The sequence below is a fragment of the Taudactylus pleione genome, unplaced genomic scaffold (genome assembly GCF_031769625.1).
Source record: "Taudactylus pleione unplaced genomic scaffold, aTauple2 ptg000139l, whole genome shotgun sequence".
In the NCBI taxonomy this organism is placed as follows: Eukaryota; Metazoa; Chordata; class Amphibia; order Anura; family Myobatrachidae; genus Taudactylus; species Taudactylus pleione.
The window spans coordinates 4,255,391-4,278,156 of NW_028284541.1; the positions used below are offsets into that span (position 1 = coordinate 4,255,391).

Here is a 22,766-nt window from a genome sequence, read left to right on the forward strand (position 1 = left end):
CAGGAGCGTCCCCGCCCTTAGTTGAACTGCTTTGGGACATCCCCAAGGTCAGCCCTGTGGACCCCCTATGGACCCTGAAGTAGAAAACAAGAGATATGGTAAGAACTTACCTTTGTTATCTCTGTTTCTACGAAGTCCATAGGGTCCACAGGGCGCCCGCCCTGACGCACCTGGTTTCAAATGGGCTGTGTGGCTGGTCACCGATTTTCCGTCTCCCATTTCTGTGAGTATGGTTTCTTGTGTGTTCCAGTCTTCCTTCTCTCTGTTTAGTCTCCTCCTCCGGTCTTAGCTGCTTACCAACTGAGGTGCCTGTGGCCGGGGGCGGGGTATAGAGGAGGACGGACCCAAGTGCATCCTGGGAGCAGCAAAGCTTTAACTGCGTGGTGCCCGTGGATCCAGATCCAGCTATACCCCAAGGTCAACCCTGTGGACCCTATGGACTTCGTAGAAACAGAGATAACAAAGGTAAGATCTTACCATATCTCTTGTTTTTCACCCCCTCAGGAGTTTAATTTAGAAAAATCCCCTCTTAGTGGGCGTATACGTCATGGAGGGAATATGCTCCCCAATTTCATGTTTCTAGGTCCAGGGGTTTGGGCTGGGCATTGATCAGTGAGTGAGTCAGTCTGTGAAACGTTGCACTTCATACCGAATTGTCATTTTATTCTATACATATATATATTAAAGAATCCAATATTCTAGTTGAGGTTCTATCTAACATGTTACAATAACTGGAGCCATATGGAGTTATGCCTGGCATCTGTTGTAAATGTACTCGTTTATTAATCAAGGTGGGCTTTGATAGCTTTTCGGCAAATTGGTGGCAGATGATGTGGCAAGCAAAGTGTCCTCAGAGCAGTCACGCCAGTTCTGCCTGCATTGTGGTACAGTGTTTGCTAGGTGTAATACACTGTATATAGGATTAAAAGATGAACAGAAGTTGTACCTTATGTAGATGATATTTAATATCTGACTAAACCCATAGAACTTGCAACACCTTAGATTTGTGTTATAGGAGCGACGTTGACAATTTTATTAGTAAGGGCTGCAAGAAAATGTATGAGAAGGCATATAGGGGGAGATGTACTAAGCCTTGGAGAGAGATAAAGTACCAACCAATCAGCTTCTGCAAAAGTGTCCACATACATCTAGCCTCCTTGCACGTTAATCAACTTTTCTAGTTGCGCCATGACGTGACTCGGCAGCTATTAGTGCGTCTTTCTTTCCCGTCAAAGCATCGTATTCAAATTGTACACACAAGCAGCTTCTACTGATTAAAATGATATGCAGCATGCTTATGTTGTGTGCGCTACTGCGAGTGTATCTGCATGCGAAATGCTACGTTACAGTGTCCCAGCCGCTGCAACTGAAATGTAGCATTTGGCATGCAGATACAGCCGCAGTCACACACACAATATAGGCATGCTGCATATCATTTTAATCAGCAGAAGCAGCTTGTGCGTCCTATTCACCGTGTGAATAAGACTCATTAAAAGGCAAAAAGTTGCTCAGCGTTACATAGTCACACAGCACTCACGCGTTATGGGTAATGCAACTTGTAGCGCACGGAGGATAGTTGTATGTAGACACATCTGTAACTGTCGCTTTACAGGCTTTGTTTGAAAAATGACAGTAGCTGATTGGTTGGTGCCTTGGGGGAGATGTATTATATGTCGATATGGGGAAGAAGTTGTATCAGCGCCACGCGTTTTTTCCTCATGTATTATTGAGGGGTTGGGTGGTAGATGCTTTGTGCCTCTGTCATTAGATAGCAGCGCTGATAAACTGGGCAATGTATGAACTGTCAGTGGCACTGACCATTTCAACAGCTACAGCTATTTATATTGCCCTACCCTGTTGTTGCCCTACCATGACAGCAGGCGGCTGCCAGCTCCGGGGGCTGCACGCGGAATCTTGAGATGCTTGCGAGATCCCGCGCATGCCCATTGCAGCCGGCCCAGAAGGGAGAGACAGCACATCAGCCTAGGGGGAGTAAAGGAATGGGTCCTGATTCTGAGTCGCACGCTGCGTCTTTTACCGTAGTCGTATCTGCGACTTTCTGCTGATGCCAGTATCCGCCCTTCCCCTGGTGTACAAGTGTGCCTATGACTGTGCAAGGGCTGGGACGCCACCATCTGTAACACCATCCAGGCCTACACCAGCTCTATTGCTTGGGGTGGCTTCTCTGCCTGAGTATGGCTTCCTGTGCGACATAGCCAATAACACTACAGGCACCATGAAGTGTCCTATGCTGTGGTATTTTATATAAGCCTAACTTCATTTTCATGATAATTTTCAATTAGATTACTTGTGCATGTTACATTGTCTTTGCCTTTTGTAGTTCGCGTCAACCTTGCACAAGGCACACAATGTTCCTCTGACATCACATGTCAGTATGCGTATTTAGATATTGTGACATCACAAGTCAGTATGCGTATTTAGATATTGTGACATCACAAGTCAGTATGCGTATTTAGGTATTGTGACATCACAAGTCAGGATGCGTATTTAGGTATTGTGACATCACAAGTCAGTATGCGTATTTAGGTATTGTGACATCACAAGTCAGTATGCGTATTTAGGTATTGTGACATCACAAGTCAGTATGCGTATTTAGGTACTGTGACATCACAAGTCAGTATGCGTATTTAGGTATTGTTTGCATGGTGTGCCTGGTTTAAACTTAACTCTTTTTTTTTTTTTTTAAAGAAATGTAAATCGCCTTTCACACTATTGTTTGGCAGAAGAGTTTCCAGCTTTTAGACTTTTTGTTTTCTAACTGGTGTACTGGTGTTTCCATGGAGTGTTGTCACAGCACATGCAGGAAGTATGACAATCAGGCATGAAGGCCACTCTCGTGTTACATGTCCTGTTCTCAATGTTAGGAATGGCAGCTTTATAGATTATATTACACTCAGGCCTCTCTAGCCACATAAGAACTAATGTTACATTTAAACAGTAGGGAGGGTTTTGTAACCCCTTTCTTGCTTCTCCGCACCAGGTTCAAAAGAAAGAAAATCTCTTTAACGGAAGTCTATCGTTCCGGCTGGTTTTGAACAAGTCATGTAGTCATTAGAGTGGAGAGGTGCCAGCTTAGTCACAAGGTTGCTATTTATAGTTAATGGGTTGACAAAGGGATCTTCACCCGAAACATTGCACTTGTGTTTGTGCGAATAAATATAAAGTATCACTGTAATCACATTACATGGCGGTTGTTACTTCCTTTTCTGATATGTTGGATCAGGGCGCCGGAATCACGGCTACCTGACTGAGCCCCTTTACACGTTCCAACAAATGCATAGCCAATGATGTCATTGAGGCATTAAGAATTGCCATAGTGATTATACAAACTGTAAATTAGTCTTGGGAATAAATCTCTTCATAACAATCATTACACAAGCAGGCAATAAGGGAGTCAGAAATATTCAATAGTACAATAATAAGGAAAAAAAATGCACTTTTTAAAATAAAATGGCAAAAGTTGCCCTGTTATTATATTATGCTTTATTGTTCTTGGAAAGAGCAAGAACTGTGACCTGCTCCTGCTAATATCCTCATTATTAGGCAGCTCTGCTCTCCTATCATCTCCAAGGTAAATGGCTATGACATAGGTCACTCGCTCAGCATTACACCCTATGGGGTCTGGGAAAAAATCTGAGCTGTTGGTGGTCACAATGTACTGGGGATACAGCTGGGAAGCCAACACCTCGCTGTTATTGACTATTAATTAAATACCTCCCCTTCATAGATATATATTTTTGCTCAGGCTTGTTGGAAACCTGCCCACTTTATAGTGGTGTTCTAGGCAAACGCAACGGCAGACCAAAGATCAGTATCTCCTTATATATTACAAATATTGGTTAGGATAAAACTATCCACAGTGGAACGTTTTCTTAATAAATAGTAGGAATATGGGGCCTAAGTGAGGTTGGTTCGCAAGGCTGCGTTCGGACCCCGCTCGCTGCGAAAATATGCTAATGCATGCAATCGCACGGCAACCGCAGCTCTATACCAAGACGCCCACCACTGTATAAAGTTGCCCACTTCCCATGACATGCATCCGTAAGTTAGTGAAATCATCGGAACCATCCGCACAGTTGTGGCTGACCTGACCCTACCGCACAAACTGCTAAACTTCCTGTTGCCATCTAGACCTCTTCCAGCGTATGCAATCGCAGGGGCTTAATTATGCACGCCCCTGTAACGGAGTTTAAACCCCCAAGGCACGCCTGTGTTTCTGTGAAGACTCTGCGTGCTCACTGCGATCGCTTCCCGATCACAGTGGCTGGTTCGCGCACGTGCACCTGCGCAGAATGCAACCATCAGCTGGCTGTGTGTGAACGCAGTTTTGCGATCCAACCTGAATCAGGCCCATAATTCACAAATGGCCTTCATATTCAAATAAACTCCTGTATACTTTATCAGCCACACATGATGTGATGGGATACGTTTAAGAAGCCGGCGGCCGCAATCCCGACCGCCGGCTTCCCGAATCCTCTGTCCCGCCTAGGGTTGAATGACAGGCGTCTAAAATCTAGACGCCTGTCACTTTCCTGACGCTGGGAGACAGGCACCCGGCATCCCGATCGAAGGGATGCCGGTCGCCGCGAGCGCGGGTGGGGGGTTGGGACGACGGAGGGTTAGGTTGAGGGCACCCGGGGGGGAATTAGGGTTAGGCACCCCCTGGGAGGGTTAGGCTAGGGGGAGGGAGGGTTAGGCACCCCCGGGGGGGACTTAGGGGTAGGCACCCCCCCGGGGGACTTAGGTCAAGGCAGCGGGGAAGGGGAGGTTAGGGTTAGGCACTTAGCGGGGGGGAGGTTAGGGTTAGGCACCCCTAAGGAGGGTTAGGGGGGGTTGGTTAGGTTAGTTTATACTTACCTTAGGGACGATCGGGATTTCCAGCGTTGTCGGGCTTCCGCTGCCGGGCTCTGCTGTGTGGTCGGGCTGCCGCAGCCGGGAATCGAACTGCCGGTCATGCGGCAGCTGGGATCCCATACCGAATGCGATGTGATTCCTATTACCGAATAAAGGGTCACCGAAGGAATTGCCCTTATTTGGTCACAACAGGGTTATACAATCTGAAAAGTGACAATAATTTACATTCATTGATTTGAATGGGATTGTTTTTCTCCTAATTCTAGTTAGGGGATTAGTGGCTCAGAGTCTTAGGGCTCGATCCAATTAGGTGCGAATTGCAAGTAGTGAGTTTATTTAAACTCGCACACTTCGCCGCGAAGCGCGCTCCCGAGAATTCTCCAATCCAATGAAAAATGCCTATTCGCACTACTCGCAGCGGAGGGCTGCGAATTGACTGCCAAATGAGATTTGCGAGAAATGCATGAAAATGTGGGGAGACCATCCTGGACCCCCCAAAATGGATAATTTTGTTAGCAGGACTGTATATAGACAGCTGTTTGTGGCCATTAGGAAGGTACTGTAGGTTGTGAAGTGGTGTCAAATGGCTGATTTGTGCTTTTCTTTTTTTTCAAATGCAAGAAAATGATCAAAAACAAACTTTTTTCGTTTAATCTCAAACGAATTAAACGAAAAATGCAAAAAAAAAAACTAGGAAAAAGGGTAATTTTGGGGTACTTTGAGGGCACCTTGAGAAAAGATAAAAAATATTTTTCAACTAAAAAATTAATGTAATTAAATTTGGGGTGCCTAAACTAATGAAAAAGTTGATTTTGGCGTATTTTGAGGACATTTTTTTTTTTTTTTTTTGCCACCAAACCATGACATGTAATTATTGGACTAAATAAGCTAATTAGAAACTTCCAATTGCCTAATTGGTCATTAGGGTGGTGTCCAAGGGGTTCAGCACAGTGTCCCCACATTTTAACCTTAAAATAAAGATTTTCCTTTCCATCTCTCACCCTCAGGGAGGTGCGAGTGGAAAATTGCAAATTCAGTCTGACTGATCAGTGCGAGATGCTAATTGGATTGCAAATGAATTCGCTACGCGAATTCGAAGTGTAAAATCGCATCTCGCAATTTGCACCTAGTAGGATTGACCCCCTTAGTCGGAGGTAGACGCTAATGGGTGCGCAGCTGCGATAATATGCAAATGCTAGTCTCAGGTTTCCGCCTTGTGTACTAACGAGCAGCAGACATTGCAGGCTCCAAGACACCCACTTTCCATGTCTGTGGACAGTGTAAATCCGTTGGTGAACTCAAACACTCCGCCATCTGCGCACCATTGCGATGACCATAGACATTTACGAGTCCTATGGCGCAGTGTCTATTTCTGAAATTTCTGCCTCTGCGTTTGAGAATGCAGCCGCGATCTCTGACACGCCCCTTGACACTCCCATAACGACAATGATACGCCCGTTTTTGCGTTCACTTCAAGCCGCCTCTCGGGAAAACTAATGACTATCCGCCTCCAGCTCTATAATGGACACCGTTCTCAACCGAGATCTCCGCGTACACTCAGTGGTATGTATGCGCCATAGGGGTTTCTCTGACTTGGCATGCATGCGCAAATAATAATTCGGGCACTACGACCACCCCTGAATCAGACCCTCACTCACTAATCAAGAACCAGGCTGCACATTATAGCACTCTGACATCAGGATATACCATCAGTGGAAGGGCTGCTGATTTGCGTTATTGGTTCCTATGTATAAAATGAACAATTTATGTAGCAGTACTGTACTTACCAGTATATTTGTTGCTAATGAATTTGTAAATGTTAAAATGTCCATATAATCTCATTGCAGGCCTTGTTACTCCAGGATCCCACTTTCTCTGTCGTTTTCAAGATCGACTAATATGGCTGCTAGTACTTGAAAGGGGCTACACTTATTGTTGTGTAAACATTAAGGTAAACATTTTTTTTCCAATATAGAAGTACAGTATAATTCCGAGCAGGACATGTGATCACTTTCAGCGCAACCTCAAATTAAGTTATCAGGTCTCAGAGCCGATTTATCATTCTACAATGTGTTTAAATAATAATGACAAATGTGCATATACGGCATGCCAGCTGTGTTCCTTGGATAAAATGTGCGTGTTGTCTATACATAGAGGGGACGGACCTTGTTTCCGAGATTACCCATGCACCAGAGACCGGTGACGTTATTGAGGCGCTACGTAACTTGGCATTCATGAGGCTTTGGCTCCTAGTGAATTGTGTTATTGCAGATAGGGGTTTAGCCCATACAGTATCTGCCTCCTGTTGTGTAAGATCTGACTTTCTTTGGTTCTTCCAATGCAACAGCCATTATAAAGGGATCTGACCACAGATGTATGGAATTAGACAGATTCAACAGATATAAATTACAAATGAAGATGGTCCTGATTGGGGTGTTTGATAAAATGCTTTAAAGATCAGTTGGATTCCACTGGAAAAGGTGTTCTGTATTATTTGCAAATATGTATGTTAAAATTCCAATACCATGACAACTTGGGATGTCTGATTTGCCGTGCAGCCGAATGCAGGTTACTTATCTGTGTAATCAGCCCTTATAAATAATCAATGATTGATGATTTGAAATACTAATCATAGGTGCTAGATAAGTTCCTCTTTTATTATACATACTGTGTGTATGTATATATTATGTGTGTACACACATATACACACACACACAAACAATGGGCAATGTGCACAAATATTTATAATTCAATAGAAATATCTATATAATAATTTCCTAAGGTCTGTCCCATCTACAACATGAATGCACATTGACTCCCACTGGTAGGGAGACGAGACAGACCTAGTGCTAGAGAAGCGGATAGCGCTCAACCCCCGTACTGCCAGTAAGTAAGTATGAGCGCTGGATTGAGCAGGTGTGATGGCGTTTAGGTGACAGAGCTAGGGGGCCTGGCGGGACAGAACAACAGAGAGGGAGTTTTGGCAGGACAGAGCAAAAGAGGGGGTTGGGGCAGGACAGAGCAGCAGAGAGGGGAGTGGGGCAGGCCAGAGCAGCAGAGAGGGGGTGGGCAGGCCAGAGCAGCAGAGAGGGGGTGGGCAGGCCAGAGCAGCAGAGAGGGGGTGGGCAGGCCAGAGCAGCAGAGAGGGGAGTGGGGCAGGCCAGAGCAGCAGAGAGGGGAGTGGGGCAGGCCAGAGCAGCAGAGAGGGGAGTGGGGCAGGCCAGAGCAGCAGAGAGGGGAGTGGGGCAGGCCAGAGCAGCAGAGAGGGGAGTGGGGCAGGCCAGAGCAGCAGAGAGGGGGTGGGGCAGGCCAGAGCAGCAGAGAGGGGGTGGGGCAGGCCAGAGCAGCAGAGAGGGGGTGGGCAGGACAGAGCAGCAGAGAGGGGAGTGGGGTAGGCCAGAGCAGCAGAGAGGGGGTTGGGGCAGGACAGAGCAGCAGAGAGGGGGGGGTGGGGCAGGACAGCAGCAGAGGGGGTGGGGCGGGCGGAGCAGCAGAGAGGGGAGTGGGGCAGGACAGAGAAGCAGAGAGGGGGTGGGCAGGACAGAGCAGCAGAGAGGAGGTGGGCAGGACAGAGCAGCAGAGAGGGGAGTGGGGCAGGCCAGAGCAGCAGAGAGGGGAGTGGGGCAGGCCAGAGCAGCAGAGAGGGGGTGGGCAGGACAGAGCAGCAGAGAGGGGAGTGGGGCGGGATAGAGCAGCAGAGTGGGTGGCAAGGCGGAGCAAAGCAGGGGGCTGGGTCCCTTTTACTAGTATGTATTAAAATAGCTCCAAAAATTATATGCAATAACTGGAATAAAAATGTGCTCCTTAGTGCTGATGATATTGTGTGTGCCTCATCTGCTGCGATTAGCTAACATTATATAAATGGTTATCTGTAGCATCAGCCTTTCTCTGGAGTATGGAAGATATCTCTTTCCGTGGCACTGCCTACATATTACAGATAATGCCGGCTGAAATTTTTTTTTCACATGCTACTCTAACTGAAAACACCTATGGATAGACAGGTGGGATGCTGTGCAATAAGAACCTCATATTAGTAAGTCACAACACAACAGCAGCATTCCATACAGTGCATTCTATAAAATGATAGGTACAAGCTGATTGGCTGCTATGGGCAACTTCTCCACCTGTCCTTCAGGTTTGGGGGTAAACCTTTCTGTTTCTGCATATTACCTAGTGACTTCATTTTGACCCAGTGCCATCCATCAATCCATACGTGTATTTATTTACAGGAGCACCATATGGCTAGGAATTGATCAGTAGTATCTGTTAGTTTCCTGTATCTGATTGTTGGTGTACCTGAATGAGGTCAGCTTGGCACGATAGATGGGCATATACAGATTGCTGCAAACATGCAGAAGAGCCACAGTTGTGTTCCAGATATTATATTACATAGAACAGTAGCTTTGGCTTTTATGTTTCATGGCTGGCGAAATCTCAAGTGCTAGATTACCAATGCACATAAACATATTACTGCTAGTGCCTAACATTTCATGTACATGTTCCCGTTGAAGGTGATACTGGCTCGTAGATTGGACCAGTAGGATCCTGAATTCTAGATTATTTCACCCATTCCGGGTATATATGCTGTTCTAAGCAATGTGCAGCCGGCCAAGTGCTTTTTGTGTATTTTGTGATTGCAGTCTCCACGCACAATGTGGTCAGTGTTTGAAGTCGCCACTGCAGAGTCTATTGCAGCCATAATAGTTGTACTGCGGTTGCAAGATCTGGCGCTGCCGTGATGATGTCATTAAGCACACTTGAATTGAACAAACCACATAGTTTTGCACAGTGTGCTTTTTCCTTTATTATTGGAGCTGGCTTCTACATATTCACAAGCCCTGTGAAGCAATGCAGGAAAATTTTATATTTTTTTTATCAAAGTTGTATAACCTGACTACTTTGTAGCACTTTTAACATAGAATATTAAATATTTTGAAAGGAAAACCGACTAACTAGCATTATCTATATAATAATATCGACTGCTGATAAAAATGATGTAATCACATTAGTAGTGACAGTTGGTAGAATCTTTGACCACTCCCACCAGTGTCGGTAATGTTACAGGAAAGAATGAGGGGACGGTGATATAGATGGGGGGTGTAGCGGGAAATGAATGGTGTGGGAAAGAGAGAGGAAAGGTAGGGTTTGACAGTAAGCGAGTGGGGTGAAAGACAGGGAAGGTGGAGACAGACATAAAAAATAAAAGCCATGCAAGGCTGGGCATTACATTTTATTTGTAATGAGGTTGTAAAAATGAAAAAAAAAAAAAGCTAACGATGAGCAGTGAATAATAGGTGAAATATCTTAAACTGGTGTAAGAAATTAGTTCAACATAAATTAAATTGGAATACACATATTACATCATGTAATGGGTTGGAAACCACTATTCCAAGTGGTGGGCAAATAGAGGTCGCAGGCTTTTTGCGCCCTGCCAAGCAATTGGGTCAGGTCCGTTGCCACGTATCCCTCCACAACCTGTTGCTAAGGATCCGCACTGCCTAGGAACTCCCTTGCTACATCTAAGCCGCAAGCTCCTGGCTCCTTCATTACGCACTGTCTCGGGCACCCCATAGAGCGCAGCTCAAATGCAAGGGAGTTCTGAGGCCGTGCAGTATGATGGAGCTGTGAGTGCGTGGCTGTGAAAAAAAGAAAAACAAAAAGCGTGTGGGTATAAACCGTTTGCTAAAACTTAATCAAGTGACCCCCATGCGCTCCTCTACACTATTTCATGGTTTGGAAGAATTCTCAACATATATTTGTAAATGTTACAAGATTTCACACTGTTTGTGCTCCCATCACCTAGGAAGGCCCATAGCAAGCAATAATGCCAGGTGCACGAATCATCTGTGTGTTGCGGTCATCAGACATAGTAGTGCTCAACATTTTTGCTTTATTTTCATGTCCTAGGGATTAGAGTTACAGGAGACCTCTTGTCATACAGCGGAAGCTCGAAGAGTAGATGAAGTTTTTGAAATGGCGTTTGAACAGGCAGAAAATTCTGGTCGATTTGCTCTGAATAACCATTTTGGGAATGTCTTAACACCATGCACTGTTGTTCCAGTGAGAGTGTACTCTGATGCCCGGAGCGTCTTGTCCGGCATAATCGACTCGCACGACAATTCGAAACAATTCAAAGATGATTTCATTAAAGTGCTGCTATGGGTGCTCATACAGACGTGCTACAAAAAGTCTAAAGCACAAGAGAACACAGATCCAGAACAAAATGAATCAAGCGAGATTGCCTCATCTGAAAAACACCATGGATCCGGGGATCCACGTCCGGTGGAATATAATGAATCTGCAAAGGAGAGGGAAAGTTATAATGAAGACATTGGTGATGAGTGGTCTGATGATGACATATTTGAAATTCTTCCCCATCCAAAGAAAACTGGAATTAAACCAATTGTGGCTGCGACTGCTGACGGGTTTTCTATCCCAGGCAGCATCCAGACGCCACATGTCGATGTTTATGTAGAGCAAGATGTAGCCGTTGACAAACTTTACTCAATGGTGGGATTTGGTCTTCCTGCAAGTGACCAAGGAAACACAACACGTGTTGAACATTTCAAAATGGTTGAATTCAACTCCTCTTACTCTAAATTTCTCCGTATACCTCAGGACTGGATTTTTGGTTCCTTAATGAATTTGGAAATGAACGAGATGAAGCACTTGTTTCCAACAGACTGGTATGAATTTATTTTGACTCAGTTAGATGTCCACCATTTAAATGAGAAACCTTCTGTGTTACTCAAGGAAATTATCAGAGACAAATCACTAAGAGACCAATATATTCATGCATTGACATCTATTTATTTTGCTTTCTTCGTCATGGAAATTTCGTCTCCCAGCTCCGCTTGGCTGTTTAGAGCTTATTTGGGTGGCATGCCTTGGTCCGTTGCGTTGGACTGGCTGACCGGAAATGCTGAATTGTTTCAACTTTCACTGAAAGCTTTCAGGTAAAGAATTTTCTCTACATAAAATTACAGTGTTTATGGTGTTTAATGTTTGAGTCTTTTCAGTGTATTTTATGAATGCTCACAAACAATTCAGCCTCAGGAAATTGTCCAGCTTTTTGGGGTTGTGTAGAGATACAATAAATGGCTCCATTGCTTCCCAAAAAATGTCCGTTTGGCTCCTACATGTATTATTGCATCAGCTCTTTATATTACTTTTTTGTTGTTGTGCTTTTGATCCTTTTAGCTACAGTGTGTTAAGTAAACTTTTAAAAAAATATATTTTATTTAAATTGTATCTAACCAGTGACCATAACTAGATAAATAGATTGTTTTGGGGTTTTTATATTTAGATTTCTTAAGTGATCCTCATCCCTTCATTGTATGTATGACGCACACTGAAATGGCACGTTGTACAGGAATAGAGATATAGCCAGTTTGTTTTTGGGCATGATTTTATACATGAACTCAGGGGCAGATTAGGGACTAAAAGTGGGCAGCACCAAAGTAGGCGGGATTTGTACATCACTACACCTGTGTTGAAGCTCTTGGTTTCAATATGCTTGGTAGTCTGGTGGCCCCAACACTCACAGACCTTTAAGCTGCTGTTATAAACCCAAAACCTTTACATTTCAAATAATACCCCCCTCCCCTACTGAGATGGAGCACAGACCCCCTGCTGTAGGTTGGGGACAGCAGAGAAAGTTAGACCAGGCCCATAAGTAGGAGGAGGAGACGACAGCTAGGACAGATCACAAGTAACAGAGAGGAATGGGGGTGAGACAGCTGTGAATATATCCCCCGGGGTCAGTGACACCTCTGGTGGGCACATATGCAGTCACCAAGCAGCTATATGGGCCAAGATGAAGCATTTACCCTTCAGCTACCATCCGTGCTCAGCCATCCCATACCTACATCTGTGGAGTGGTCGCTTCCGGTGGCTCTCACTCAGCGGAAGCCGGATCTAACTCCCACAGCATGCAGCACAGAAGTCACATACAGAAGTAAAGCTGCTGCCGGTGCCCAGGTAACATGGCAGTGCCCCATGCCACCTGCACACCTAACAGGTGCAGACGTGATGCCTTTGGAAATCTGTGTTTAATGCGCTCCCTAAATGTCTTAAATGTGGTTAGTTTTGTGTGCTAGGGCTGGTCTAATGCTGCCTAGGGTACTGGTGGCTATTTCCTAGTTGCTAAATGACAGAATATCAAAAAATTTGTAACCGGCACAAAAACAAAAAACTCTATTTGTTACAAAGTAGAAGTACAATTTTAATATCGTAAATAGTTGCAGTCTAGGTAACTTTTACATAAAATATTTTAAAATGAGTTGCTTAGTAGCATGCAGTTTCAAAAAGCAACTTTGTATAAGCATGTCCTTATATCTACTTCCCTTCTCGAAGAAGAAGGCGGCCAGAACCCATCGCTTGGGGTCTCATAGCTCAGGGGTTTCTGGTGGTCGGCTTCCATGGTGGTCCAGCATTGCAGTATGCCCCCACTGGACTGGCGATGCTGCCTGACTGCCCCCATAACAGCAGATCTGGTCAGGCGGCCACGAGTGACCGCAATTCCCGAGTACTGACTCACTGCATTGCGGGCTGCTTATCATGCAAGAAGTGGGAGCAGGGCCACATAAAAAAAAAAAAGAAATTGGCTGGCTGACAGGTGGCCACTGAGGTGTGTCGGCCTACAATCTTCCCGGTGAGCCCTATGGCCAATCCTCCCCTGCATGCACTGGAATTGATGCCATTTCCAAGAATTAGAATTAAATACAATGTAGTCCCATCTGACCAGGATACCATATAGATCCATTGTGATGGCCAGGATGCAATGTATAGCACCCTCTTATGGTAAGCAGTATACAATGCAGTCCCAATATACTTGATATTGCCCAGTCTTTTACCTGGTTTCTACTACTAAACAGACTATCGCAAAGCCCTGAATTCTGAGTGGAGCTGAGTAAAGCAGGGGGTTCTCAGCTCCAGACCACAAGTACCCCCATATTTTCAGGATTTCTGTCTGTAGAATAAGGTGGGATAATTACTAACCAAGCAAAATAGATCAACTCACCTGTGCATGATTAAAGAAATCCAGAAAACATGACCTGTTAAGGTACTTGAGGAATGGAGCCGAGAACACCTGGGGTAAAGCATACCTGAGAGGTGCAGTTTTCAAACAGTATTGCTTGCCTGTTGAATTATAGAAGACTTGTCTAGTAACCAATATCAGGGCTTATACTGCAGTTTATAGATGAGTATATGTAGACAAATCTATGTGGAGAAGGACCAATGTTTGCTGTATACTAACACGTTTAAACAGAAATAAAATGTTAAAATAAGTCTGATATATTTTTCCCTGAATGTTCTTCTCCATGTGACACTGCATTACATTTAAACCCTCACAGACTTTGCACTCTCTGAAACTTATCTTGTAGGTATACGTTTAAGCTTATGGTTGATAAAGCGAGTCTGGGACCTGTGGAAGATTTCAAAGAACTTCTCAATTACCTAGAAGAGTATGATAATGATTGGTACATTGGTCTGGTGTCAGACTCTGAGTGGCAGCAGGCAGTTTTACAAGAGAAGCCCTACCTGTTTTCACTGGGCCATGATCCCAACATGGTAAGATATCATTACTATATTACTGTAGTTTTATCTAAGTAGGGATGAATGTTCCATATAACCAGTATTTACAGATGAACCACGCTTATATTTGTGAAGAAGCCCCCTGCAGAGCCGTTACTAATCATTTTGGTGCCCTGTGCCAGAAAGAGCTTTGGTGCCCCTCCCATCCTCATCGTAAGCAGGAGCAGTGCGCTCCGCAGGTCTCGTAGGGAATTTTCAACATCAGAGACACACGCCTAGATAGGGCCAAAAACCTCTTAAAGGAACTAGACCAACGAGCCGCGCTACAAAATAACAGCAACACCTTCTGCCAAACATACCTTCAACTCGAAAAACTCATCACCAGACAGTCCAAAGTATGGAGGGATGCACACATACTCCAATGGTACTTCAATAATAACCTCATCCCGAAGGGCCTAGTCATCCAAAAAACACCCACGCAAACCTCACCACTAATGAAAAAAGTGCACTGAACAATCTCAAATCGGACAGAAACCTGATAATTAAACCAGCAGACAAGGGGGGGGGGGGCATAGTGCTCCTGGACAAACTCGACTACATCGCAGAATCACACCGCATCCTTCAAGACAGAGACACATATGAGAAACTCAATTCTGATCCGACACTCAAGTTCAACCAAACACTCTAACGCATACTACTGACCGGTTTAGTCACAGGCATCCTCAATAAGCAGGAATATAACTTCATCCATAACCCAAACCCGGTCATACCCGTATTCTATTATCTCCCCAAGATGCACAAAAGCACGACACACCCTCCAGGTAGACCCATCATTTCCGGCATCAATTCCATCTCATCTAATCTATCACAATACATCGACCACTATCTTCAACCATACGTCAAACGCCAACGCTCACACTTACAGGACACAACACACATACTGAAAATACTCGAGGACACCACCTGGGGGGATGACCACTGGTTAGTCACCAGCGACGTCACATCCCTATACACGATCATCAATCACCAACAGGGTCTTGACAGCATCAAACACCATCTCAATCACGACGACACACTGGAACCAGAACAGATCACATTCATCCTCCAGGGCATTGAATACATTCTCACACACAATTACTTTTGGTTCGATGGGGACTTCCACCTGCAGAGGACTGGCACCGCTATGGGGACCAAGTTTGCGCCCAGTTATGCTAACCTGTTCATGAGCAGTTGGGAGGACTCCTACATATGGACGGGTCATGACTGGGGTGCGAATTTGGTCCTATGGACCAGATACATAGACGACGTCCTCTGCATCTGGAAGGGTCCCCTACACACACTCCTTGACTTCATTCAATACATCAACAACGATGACAGGAACCTCAAATTCACGACCAACTACAGCCAATCCTCCGTCAACTTCTTAGACCTAGAAATATACATTGGTAATCACCAGATACAGACCAAGACTTTTCAAAAACCCGTAGATGTCAACAGTTACATCCTCTCCAGTAGTGGTCATCACCCCTCCTGGCTCAGCAATATCCCCACAGGACAGTTCAAGCGGATCAGACGCAACTGCACAAATCTCACGGACTATCACGAACAAGCCACAACACTTAAACAACAATTCACGGACAAAGCATACAAACCGGACACATTAGAAGCCACACTCACCCGAATAGGACTAGAAGATCGGAAACCACTTCTGGAATACAAACAACCACCACAAAACACAGACAACCACATTCCCTTCATCACACAATTCAACACCCAGGCGACACAAATAAAAGAATCGTCAACAAACACTGGCACTTACTTAAGGAAGATGCACAACTGACAAGTATCCTACCCAACAGACCCAAAGTCATCTACCGCAATGCCCCCAACAGCCATAACAAACTCGTTTCCAACCACATTCCTCCCCCCATCCGAACACAAAGCACTCTAGACAACTCCATACTCACAGGGGGTTTCTTCCACTGCGGCTCATGTACCAACTGCATCACACCCACTACAACATTCTCATCCACACAGACAAACACCACGTATAAAATTAAAGAACACATTTCATGCAACACTAACAACGTAATCTAACTCATACAATGCCCATGCAATCAACAATACATAGGCAGGACCACCAGACCACTAAAAACCAGAATTGCCGAACATCTGAGAAACATCACCAAACAAACAGAGAACCATAACATACCCGTACACTACAAAGAATACCACCATAGCAGCACACAAGGCACCACTTTCATAGGAATCAAACACATGCAAAAAAACTGGAGAGGCGGAGACCATAACAAAATCCTCAACAAGGAGGAACTTAGATGGATATTCACGCTGAAAACATTAACCCCCAGGGGACTCAACATTGACAACGGTCAAATCCGTTATAACGAAGTAATCTCCAATCAGCCCACCCACGCTCTACTCCAGCCCCCAACCCCTATCACCTCACCTCACCTTTTTTTATCACTCCTGCTAGTCCCTGCACACACCTGCACTGCATCACCATTCAGCAAGTCTTTGCACACACCTACACCGCATTACCTTTCAAACACACCATTGACCCAATTTGATTACACTTGTCACTCCAGTCAGTCCCTGCACACAACTGCACCGCATCACCATTCAGCATGTCCCTGCACACACCTGCACCGCATTACCTTTCAAAAACACCATTGGCCTAACCTGATTACACTTATCACTCCAGCTACTTCCTGCACACACCTGCACCGCATTACCTTTCAAACACACTATTGGCCTAATCTGATCACACTTATCACTCCAGCAAGTCCCTGCACACACCTGCACCGCATTACCTTTCAAACACACTATTGGCCTAATCTGATCACACTTATCACTCCAGCTAGTTTCTGCACACACCTGCACCGCATCATCATTCAGCAAGCCCCTACACACACCTGCATCACATTACCTCTCAAACACATCATTGGCCTAATCTGATTAAATTTATCACTCCAGCTAGTTCCTGCACACACCTGCACCGCATCACCATTCAGCAAGTCCCTGCACACACATGCACCACATTACCTTTCAAACACACCATTGGCCCCATGAGTCACCTGATCACACCCCCACCCCCGGAAGTGCCCTACATAAGAACCTCAGAAGCATTGATCCTCTCACACCTCCTTGAAGAAGGCACCTGTGCCGAAACGCGTTGGAGACCATCACACCAAACCCGACACCGATCCGGGCTGACCTCCACTAAAGATCACCATCCCCACCAGGGACCACCAGTGCAGAAAGCGCTCAGCCCACCCGCGTGCTGGTCCGCACCGCTCACACCTCCAGTGACCGGCTTCACCCCGGACCAGCCTCTCTCCCCCACCTGCTCCCAGGCGTGCTCAGCAACTCACTCCTGGCCAGGGGTGTCTCCACCGTCAATCCCCATTTCCACGAGGGACCATCAGTGATAAGAGCATCCCGCACATCCGGCCGCAAGTCCGCCCAGCCAACATCGCCAGTGACCAGCTCCATCCCGGTCACACTTTCCACATCCCCCCTCCTCCCTGGCTTTTTTTGAATCAGTATCCCGGGGAGACCACCCCCCAGGGGTGGTCCCAGCACACACGCTGCAACCCAGCCTCCCAGCGGCTCACCCATGCACACCTCTGGCTCCGCACCACCAGCGGCACGACCAAGAGCCAACTTCAGCTGCATACTCCGGTCGCTGACCTCCGCAGACCAATCAGAACAGCCGTGCACCTGCAGCACACCAGCAACACGCTGATCCAGCTCACCAACAAACCTGCAGCTTCCAACCTATCTGCAACATCCGCAACGTCGACCTACATCACCATAACAAAAAACCTACCGGTAGGTAAGTACTGCCAAGACTCACACCAACACGCGGGACGCCGCACAGGTGTTCCAACCCACTCTGCAAATCCCCCCACCCCCCGAGACTTCCTAGTCTGTTGACCATAGGTCCAGCAGGGGTGACGTGCAAGGTCACTGAACCGCACGGGAAGGAGCCCCCTAAAAGGGTCCACCTACCTCCCCAGTCTCATCACCACTCATCACTGAACCCCACCCACCTGCCCGGGATCTCAACAGAGCAGCATTGTGACTACTCAATAAAAGATTTTGCCCCATATTACTGTGTCTCGCTGGCCTCATTTTGATCCTATTTCATTCCCCTTTTCACATTACTCCAAACTACACTCCATACCCAATCACACCCTCCTTCTCACTCCCAAAACACCACCACCACCAGAAGAAACATTCTAATTAACACCACTCACAAACACACACAAGTCATCACCATCACCACTACTAGCAGGAAGAGCGCACCTTACCCCCCCTACCCCCATACATTTTCAGTGCGGGAAAGGTACTCCCACACAAAGGTGCAGCACCCCAATACCACAACACACCACCCCCTGGTCAACGAGAGCGCAGTTCTACCACGTATCCTCGTAGGGAATAGTTACGGCCACACTATAGTACCCCCAATTCACATTACGCCACACAGTAGTGCCCCTTATTTACATTACACTACATACCTGTAGTAATGTCCCAAATACACATTATGCCACACCGAACAACTCCCCATCCCCGCTTACACATTGTGCCACAGAGTACAGCCCCCCCAGGTCTCTCAGCACCTGAGTCACTGTGGGACCGGGGGAAGACGCAGTCTCTGTCCCTGCCTGTGCCGCCTCTCTGCACTGACTGGGCTGCAGCCCAACGCTGAAGGAACAGCTCCTCGGCGCAGGGCACTGTGAGACTCCTGGACTGGGAGAGACGTCCTTGAAGTCACTACAGCATCCTACTTTATGTGCTGAAAGATCTTACACCTGGATATTGAAATACTGTTTTTTTATTGTGACACTTATTTTTTGCGCATCACTAATGGAATAAGTGAAGCACTGCTACAAATCTAGGTGTCCGCTGCACGTAGCAGATGTATATATTCTCCACTGCATGTAGCAGATGTATATATTCTCATCTCCACATAGCAGATGTATATATTGTCCACTGCATGTAGCAGATGTATATATTCTCCACTGCAAGTAGCAGATGTGTATATTCTCCCCTACATAGAGCAGATGTATATATTCTCCTCTGCATGTAGCAGATGTGTATATTCTCCCCTCCATGTAGCAGATGTGTATATTCTCCCCTGCATGTAGCAGATGTGTATATTCTCCCCTGCATGTAGCATATGTGTATATTCTCCCCTGCATGTAGCAGATGTGTATATTCTCCCCTGCATGTAGCAGATGTGTATATTCTCCCCTGCATGTAGCAGATGTGTATATTTATCCCCTGTATGTAACAGATGTATATATTCTCCCCTCCACGTAGCAGATGTACATATTCTCCCCTGCATGTAGCAGATGTGTATATTCTCCCCTGCATGTAGCAGATGTGTATATTCTCCCCTCCACGTAGCAGATGTGTATATTCTCCCCTCCACGTAGCAGATATGTATATTCTCCCCTGCATGTAGCAGATGTGTATATTCTCCCCTGCATGTAGCAGATGTGTATATTCTCCCCTGCATGTAGCAGATGTGTATATTCTCCCCTGCATGTAGCAGATGTCTATATTCTCCCCTGCATGTAGCAGATGTCTATAGTCTCCCCTGCATGTAGCAGATCTGTATATAGTCTCCCCTGCATGTAGCAGATCTGTATATAGTCTCCCCTGCATGTAGCAGATGTGTATATTCTCCCCTCCACGTAGCAGATCTCCCCTCCACGTAGCAGATGTGTATATTCTCCCCTCCACGTAGCAGATGTGTATATTCTCCCCTGCACGTAGCAGCTGTGTATATTCTCCCCTGCATGTAGCAGATGTGTATATATTCTCCACTGCATGTAGCAGATGTGTATATATTCTCCACTGCATGTAGCAGATGTGTATATATTCTCCACTGCATGTAGCAGATCTGTATATTCTCCGCTGCATGTAGCAGATCTGTATATTCTCCGCTGCATGTAGCAGATGTACAGTCAGGTGCATAAATATTGGGACATTGATAAAATTTTCATATTTTGGCCTCTATTCACCACCACAATGGCTTTGAAATGAAACAAACAAGATGTGCTTTAACTGCAGACTTTCAGATTTAATTTGAGGGTAATTACATCCAAATCAGGTGAACGGTGTAGGAATTACAACGGTTTCTATATGTGCCTCCCACTTTTTAAGGGGCCAAAAGTAATGGGACAACTAAACAATCCTAAATCTAACTTTCACTTTTTAATACTTTGTTGCTAATCCTTTGAAGGCAATTACAGCCTGAAGTCTGGAATGCATAGACATCACCAGACGCTGGGTTTCATCCCTGGTGATGCTCTGCCAGGCCTCTACTGCAAATGTCTTCAGTTACTGCTTGTTCTTGGGGCATTTTCCCTTCAGTTTTGTCTACATCAAGGGAAATGCATGCTCAATCGGATTCAGGTCAGGGGATTGACTTGGCCATTGCCTAACATTCCACTTTTTAGCCTTAAAAAACTCATTGGTTGCTTTTGCAGTATGCTTCGCGTCATTGTCCATCTGCACTGTGAAGCGCCGTCTAATGAGTTCTGAAGCATTTGACTGAATAGGAGCATATAATATTGCCCGAAACACTTCAGAATTCATTCTGCTGCTTTTGTCAGCAGTCACATCATCAATAAATACAAGGGAACCAGTTCCATTGGCAGCCATACATGCCCATGCCATGACACTACCACCACCATGCTTCACTGATGAGGTGGTATGTTTTGGATCATGAGCAGTTCCTTTCCTTCTCCATACTCTTCCCATCACTCTGGTGCAAGTTGATCTTTGTCTCATCTGTCCATAGGATGTTGTTCCAGAACTATAATGGCTTGTTTAGATGTTGTTTGGCAAACTCTAATCTGGCCTTCCTTGTTTTTGAGGCTCACCAATGGTTTACATCTTGTGGTAAACCCTCTATATTCACTCTTGTGAAGTATTCTCTTGATTGTTGACTTTGACACATATACACCTACCTCCTGGAGAGTGTTCTTGATTTGGCCAACTGTTGTGAAGGGGTTTTTCTTCACCAGGGAAATAATTCTTCTGTCATCCACCACAGTTGTTTTCCGTGGTCTTCTGGGTCTTTTGGTGTTGCTGAGCTCTCCGATGCGTTCTTTCTTTTTAAGAATGTTCCAAACAGTTGATTTGGCCACACCTAATGTTTTTGCTATCTCTCTGATGGGTTTGTTTTGATTTTTCAGCCTAATGATGGCTTGCTTCACTGATAGTGACAGCTCTTTGGATCTCCTATTGAGAGTCGACAGCAACTGATTCCAAATGCAAATGTCACAACTAGAATCAACTTCAGACCTTTTACCTGCTTAATTGATAATGAAATAACAAGGGAATAGCCCACACCTGTCCATGAAATAGCTTTTGAGTTGATAGTCCCATTACTTTTGGCCCCTTAAAAAGTGGGAGGCACATATAGAAACCGTTGTAATTCCTACACCGTTCACCTGACGTGGATGTAATTACCCTCAAATTAAATCTGAAAGTCTGCAGTTAAATCACATCTTGTTTGTTTCATTTCAAAGCCATTGTGGTGGTGAATAGAGGCCAAAATATGACAATTCTGTCAATGTCCCAATATTTATGCACCTGACTGTATATATTCTCCTCAGAGATATACTGTAGTAGTTGACAGGGTGAAAAAAAACCCCATATAACACAAATAGCACTGGTGTTCCTTCCTTGCCTCTAACCCATATTGCACAGTAGATTGCCTTGTTATGGTTATTACCCTAGATAAGCAGATGACCTCAGCGGTTTCTGACCAGTCACCTGTACAGTTACTAGAGAGTTAAACACTCTGTGACTACAAGACAGTAAAGCAAAGTTTATTTGTGGTTTATAGGGCACAGTCATGAATCCTGCAGGTTAGAATGGATTGCTGTATCTAGATGGTGTGAGTATAGACTGATTCAATAAGTCCTCTTTACAGTACTCAGCAATTAAAGAGCACATCAGAGGGCTCTAATCCAGGTTTTTTTTTTTTTTTCAGATTGATTCTTTTAAATTACGTTAGACAAAAACATTTAAGGTAAAAATCTTAATTCTATCATGATTCTAGGAAGTCTTTGCAGAGTTGACCATTGAGTACAATTCTAGTGTTTGATTTCTCTTCCCCCAAATCAGCTCATCTCCTCCCAGAGTACTCCTGACAATCCAATGGAGATCTGATTATCCTCCTGCACTAAGATAGAATGGGGGCTTGGCATGTAATAGGAGGTGTAACAAGGTTTTGAAAGGCTCAACAATATGACAGAGCAAATCCGTAAGAGACAAACTCAACTTTCTGAGTTTGCTCATAGCTTTCACAG

At 45.3% G+C, this 22,766-nt stretch overlaps 1 protein-coding gene across 3 annotated transcripts in view; it reads left to right on the plus strand.

Annotated features, from left to right (window-relative positions):
* Positions 1 to 22,766, plus strand: part of PCNX4 (pecanex 4) — an 81,378-nt gene that overhangs the window by 57,505 nt on the left and 1,107 nt on the right. For all 3 annotated transcript variants that reach the window (XM_088473723.1, XM_088473725.1, XM_088473724.1), the window contains exons 9-11: positions 6,723 to 6,826; positions 10,783 to 11,831; positions 14,262 to 14,448. In XM_088473723.1, coding sequence (XP_088329849.1) covers positions 6,723 to 6,826; positions 10,783 to 11,831; positions 14,262 to 14,448 — 1,340 coding nt within the window. The remainder of the gene's footprint in view (positions 1 to 6,722; positions 6,827 to 10,782; positions 11,832 to 14,261; positions 14,449 to 22,766) is intronic.